Source organism: Onychostruthus taczanowskii, unplaced genomic scaffold (assembly GCF_017590055.1).
Source record: "Onychostruthus taczanowskii isolate IOZ18803 unplaced genomic scaffold, ASM1759005v1 scaffold95, whole genome shotgun sequence".
In the NCBI taxonomy this organism is placed as follows: Eukaryota; Metazoa; Chordata; class Aves; order Passeriformes; family Passeridae; genus Onychostruthus; species Onychostruthus taczanowskii.
Genome location: NW_024507546.1, coordinates 1,421,276 through 1,427,275, shown reverse-complemented (window position 1 = coordinate 1,427,275; position 6,000 = coordinate 1,421,276). Strand labels below are relative to the sequence as shown.

At 40.3% G+C, this 6,000-nt stretch overlaps 1 protein-coding gene across 2 annotated transcripts in view; it reads right to left on the bottom strand.

The window, feature by feature from the left end:
* Positions 1-1,489: 1,489 nt before the first annotated feature.
* The window catches only part of NTF3 (neurotrophin 3), a 49,761-nt gene continuing 45,250 nt past the window's right edge, over positions 1,490-6,000 (bottom strand). For both annotated transcript variants that reach the window (XM_041426851.1, XM_041426852.1), the window contains exon 2: positions 1,490-5,293. In XM_041426851.1, coding sequence (XP_041282785.1) covers positions 4,499-5,293 — 795 coding nt within the window. In that variant the 3' untranslated portion in view covers positions 1,490-4,498. The remainder of the gene's footprint in view (positions 5,294-6,000) is intronic.

Here is a 6,000-nt window from a genome sequence, read left to right as displayed (position 1 = left end):
CTCTCTTTGCTCCTTGGTTGTTGTGTATACAGCCACTTTTCAATCAGCCTGGTCATGATCTCATCTATTGTGTGGGTAAGAGCTCCAAAATAGAGCCCTGTGATCAAAATGTCCAGAAACATGAGGTCATGACATCAAAAGGTCAGTTCCGTGATGAAAGTATGGCTTTCAGGTGCCGCTGGCTTCAAAGCTCAGCCCTAAAACAAAAGAGAAATCTATATTTGGGGACATTCATGCAAAGCATTACCGCTTGTTGTTCCTCAGAGGTGCCAAAGCAGCTAGAGATTACCAAAACAAACAAACAATCAAAAAACTCAAAGGGACAAGAAAAAAAGGGAAGGAAAGAAAATTATGCAGCTCATTAATTTAACCTGCTGCAGGAAAAAAAATACTGGCTCCCCCCCCCCCCCGCCCCCCCCCCCCCCCCACCTCCCCCCCGAGATAGCTAAACCATTAAATTAGGGATGGCATTGGTGAACTCTGCAATCACCTGCCCAGAACTGCAGGAACCCACAGTGCTAGCGAGTGGCCAACTTTCCCAGGAAAGTTTTTTGTTATCCTCATATTGCTTGGTTTTTTTACACCACATCTGTGCTTGCTTCGTCATTCTGCCATCTGCTGTAACAAAATACAGACAAACATTTCAGAGAGAATAACCCCTCCACACTTTAAAATGCTCCAAGCTGGAGCACAGCCTTTTACTTCTCGCAAGCTGTAGTGCTTATTATATGATCCTGCTCCTCTTCCTCCTCTTCCTCCTCCTGCCTCCTGCCCCATATCCATGATGAACTACACATGCTTAGCAAGCATGGAGATCACAGAATCCCATTGCTTTTGCCACAATATTTCTATTAAATGAAACAAATGTTCCTGCGCTTGACTTCACTGTGCAAACGCATTCGCCGAGAGGTCAGAGATAGCAGGTCGTTATCATGAAATTTTTAATTTTGAAACTCCTGATCAGGCTCGTTTCCTGTTTGGTATTGTCTGCAGATACACAATGCAAAAGCCTCGGTTTGCTAAAGAATTGAAATAACAGAGTATGAGCAGAGTGGTTTTGAGCACACACTCTGCAAAGTCCAATCAAAGTTTCTTCCTGGTGCAGCCGCACAAATCTCTTGGTAGCAGTAAACTCTCTGCACAGATTTCATTCCTGAACACATGTTCAAAGGTGATAAAATAAATGCAGATGGTTTTCCAAAACCTCAGTGGAGCATTTTTTGCTGTTACTAAATGGACTGGAAAAAAACTAGGGGGAAAAAGCAGAGAAAATACAGTTTGACACAGACAGGCAATTTCAGAATAACGTTTGGTCATTTGGGAGAAAATCTAAATAAAATGTGTGTTTATAATGATTTATTGGCAAAACAATATTGACAGAGCATCTGAGCTGCCTAATGGAAGTGAGTTTTAGAATGCTTAAATTAAACTGGTGTTGAGAACTGAATATTTTGTTTAATTACTTAACACAAACAAAAAAAGGGTTGGATAGGAATTTTGAATTCATTGTGCCATGACCAAAGTCAACAATAAAACCATCCCTGGCTACAGTGAAAAGAGAATTAGACCTTAACAAATTTATTACAGGCTTTGTTTACAAACTCGTTACAAAATTATACAGCATCTTATGCGTACACAGAATTTACAGGAACGCGTTACTGATGTGTGGGATTGCTTTGCTCTCTGGTCGAGATCTGCAGGTTTTTCCTCGCTTGGGGCCTGATCCAGATTCCACCAGAGAAGGTGAGATTTTTTTTTTTTTTTTCCCATTGACTTTAGTGGAAGCTGGATGAGATCCAGGGGGTAACACTTCCGCTCATTGTTTTCCTGGGGTGGGAAAGGTGCAGCCGGTCTAATAACCATACGCACCACGCTTCGTTCTCATTTCATGTGTTTCAGGTGACAGGCATATTTACTCTGAGACATTTTTGCTGGCTGCTTGTAAAATACTTGTTAAAGTCAAGAGTCAAAGACCAGTCCCTGTTACTGGATTTACAGTGGAAAATGACAAATGGCTTTCTTTGAACCTTTAAAGAATGAATCTCCCTTGATTTTCAGTGAGCAGAAATAAAGGCATTAGAATCAACTCTGTTGTTGTCTACATTGTTATAAAGCTATGTTTTCTTCCCTGTCTTCAACAGATTTTCTCTGGATTTACAGTAACAAAATCTGGAGAAATGGATTTATGTAAACAAAAGTGACATCCACACTGCAGCAACAAGGTAGTTTCTGACTAATGGGATTCCACCAAGGTAAATTGGTCTTCTTACCTCCTCTTCTCACATGGAGATAGACCTATGTGGCACAGTGAAACAAAGAGATCTCTAAAGTTAGTGATCCATAACTACATCAGCTCTCAGTTGCTCCCAGCATCTGCAAACAATCTTTATTTGGGAACTCATGGTGTAAAATCAAATGTTTAATTTAATAAAAAAATCCAGTGTGACAGAACTCTTAAAAGTATGCTTATTCCCCCAAGTCAAAATGGTTAGTTAAAACTTAAACTTTCCTACTAGGAACAGTAGCAAAAGCTCTGTGGGGTTGGAGTTTTTTCCTTTTTAAAATTTTTTGCCAAGAAATGAGAAATATTCTAATCAAATCTATCAGATACCAAGTTCCTTGTTATATTACATCCTCTCATTTTAATGACTGCCTTGGTATTGGACCTCTGAAGTTGTTATTGCTTGAAGCAAAGTTAGGGTTTAGTGCTGAAGGTGATGATATTTCCTGTGAGGTAAATACCCTGGCCTCATGCTGAAAATTGAGATGGTTCTCAAAAGCTTTGCTTCTGGCCTCCCCTGAAGAAAATACCCACGTGCTCCAACCTGGCTGTCCAAAACAGGGCTGTTCCAGTGCTTGGCCTCAAGGCAACCTGTCCAGCTCCCTGGTGGTTTTATGGTGTGCAGTGCTCTCTGTAAGGGATTAGGGGAGACCGCACACTTTGCTGCCTTTCATAGCCTATTGCATGTTTGAAGCTGGTTTTGCAGGAGCGAAAGCTGCATGAGTAAAGGCATCCTGCAGCCTCATGTTTGAGGGCTCTGATCTCGTTTCCATTTGTGATGCTGAACACGCTACAGCAGCAAAAGCTATAGCTATAAAACCCTCAGAAAATAAATGAGGGTAAAACTTTCTGAATAGCTGGTATTTCCCAGCCCTGGCTGTGGGTTGTATCTCTCTGGAAACAGACAACATGCAGCTCAATCTGAATTCTGTTCCTAGCCATGAACTCTCATTTGCTTCCTGGGAGTGGGATCCCATCCAGGGCATTGCACAGCTAATGTGTAATGGGACATCTCTTCAAGTAGTGTCATTATTCCTGTCCCCCGTGGAGCTACATGACAATCCACAGAAGAGTCTGAGGTAAATACATGCTAGACCATTTGTCTCTCCTAAGCAACAACTTGTATGTTTAATTGGGGAACTTCAGTATAACTACAGACTTCAGGGATTTTAGCCACCATCCATTTCACGTTCCTGTGAAAGGTACCAGGTTTCTCTAGCAGTTCAACACATTTTTCACCCTGTGAAAGATGGAGAATGGATTGCTGAGGAGAAGGAAACCTTCGTACAGGCGTGTGGCTTTGATATCCACGCCAGGATATCGTATCTTTCTTTACTACAATGTGCAAGCCAAGGGCTCTTTTAAGGTTAAGACAGCACCAGCTTTGTTTCTAATTTAAAAACTCAGACTGAGAGGAATGATCCAACAATGCAGATAATTGATTCATGTGAGGAGGAAGAGACTGATCACAACAAACCATCTTTTATGTATTATATTAATGATCCATTTAGATCAGTTCTTGACTTCAGCGAGTTTTGGCTACAAATATTTCAGATTTTTTTCATATTTTTTCAATGATGCACTGGCAGCATTAGAAACAGTTGCAAAACAAATGTGCTTCCTAAACACAAATGGATGTTCCTGGATTACTAGCAGCTATTCTGAATTGTTAACAGAGGGAAAATGGTCATTTCACTGGTAAAACTGGCATAATACACAGAAACTTTATTTTAGGGATACCTGATGCCTGAAAAATTGACATCATCTGCAGGTATAACATGTATTTTGGTCCTTTTTTTTGGTGGTGAGGATTCAACACTGCAGATCCAATTAAATAAGAATGTATAGAGCAGGGAATATAAATATGTACACAACTCTTGACATTGATCTGATTTTTAACAAGTTTACTAAATGACAGTCACTGGTTTGACAATACTGAATGAAAAATACTGATTTTACAGATTTTACAAGAAGGTTAAGGTATGCTGCCAACAAGCAGTGTCACAAACATAGTCTAAAAAACCCCAGAGTTGGCCACATAGAGGCACACACCCTTTGCTCTTGTTTATTGAGAGAGAAAGCTTATATACTGTAGATTTGCTGAAGTTTAATAAATAAGGTCAACTTATAATATATATAAAACAATATAAACATTTATATGCTACATGCATATCATATAATTTAAAGTAATAATTTATATAGCAAAGAGATGCAGATCTATGTTCTTCCTATTTTCCTGGACAAGGCACATACGCAGGAGGTGTCTATCCGTATCCATCTCCAGCCCACCAGTTTGTTGTTTTCAGAAGTCAGTGCTCTGACATAAGTTTGGGATGTCTTGCATTGGGAGTTCCAGTGCTTGTCATCAATGCCGCGGCAGCCGTTTTTTACAGGCTTGGCCTCTTTACACCTCGTTTCGTAAAAGTATTGCTTAACCGGAGAGTTGCCTGTTTTAATTTCTCCCAGAACAGTCACCTGGTGTCCCCTGATGTCAATGGCAGAGGATTTGTCCGTGACCCACAAACTTTCACTGTCACAAACAGAGTATTCCCCCCGGTGGCCCCTGTGCTCTGCGTACCTCTTCCGCCGCGAGGTTCTGTTCACCACCACGGAATTCCCAATGTAATCCTCCATGAGATACAGTGGCGGCGGCTCCAGCGGCGTGTTGTCACTCAGGAGGACTCGAGGAGAGTTGTAGCGTCTCTGCTGCCTCAAGAGATCTGTATCCACTGAGATAACTGGCTGGAAGTCTGATTTCACATTTTCTTCTCCGTCTATGTCCTGCTGAATGTCTGTTTTCTGCACTGTGTTTTGATAATTTTCCTTAATGTCTACCATCTGCTTAGAAAGCTTGTTTTTTAAAATGTCTGCCTGAATGAGTTTAATAATAAGAGAATTTATTGAATCTTCTGGCAAACTCCTTTGATCCATGTTGGAAGACTGGATGCCACGAAGATAAGCGAGAAATATTACATAAAACAAGATGGACATCACCTTGTTCACCTGTAAGATCTGCAAAGAAACAGAGAGTCAGTGTTAAAACAGTCCAAGAGGGAGGTTTGCTAGAGGCTGTAAACATGAAAATTGGGATTTTTTTTTTTATTAATATCTATGTCTCTAAAGAGACATATATAGAGGTATAGAAACAGGCTGTGTGTTTCTTTGAAGATGCTATTTGTTATAATTTATAATGAGTACAAATTCTCTTCTGAATTTTTTTTTTCAATATTTCATCTATATTTTAGGCCTTGCTTTTCCCCTTTCCATACATAGTGGCGTATATATCAGTTAAGCCCTTTCTCTGCAGAGGTAGATAGTTCTTGGGCTAGCATGGCCAGGGCTTGGCAGCAGAGAGAGGCCAAGTTACTTCCACAGAGTTTATTCTACAGAGATTAGTTTCAAACCTGCAGGATCATGCACAGTAGAAAACTGTCTCACTGTGTAAAATGAAAAAGTCCTGACTTTGCTAACTGTTGTTAGCAAAGATCTAAGATCTCTCAGACCCATCTAATTCATATTTTTCTAGTGGCTTCTGTTTAATGTTACCATAAGGAAATAAATCCTGTGTTTCAATAGTGCTTTCATTCTCTTTCTCTTTCTAGTAAGGGAAGGGGTTCCTGAAGGAAAATAATGCAGTCAAATCAGAAAGTGGGTATTAGGCCTCTATATATAATACAAGTGGGGAATTCAGAAGGACCCACTGACCCAATCCCCATTTT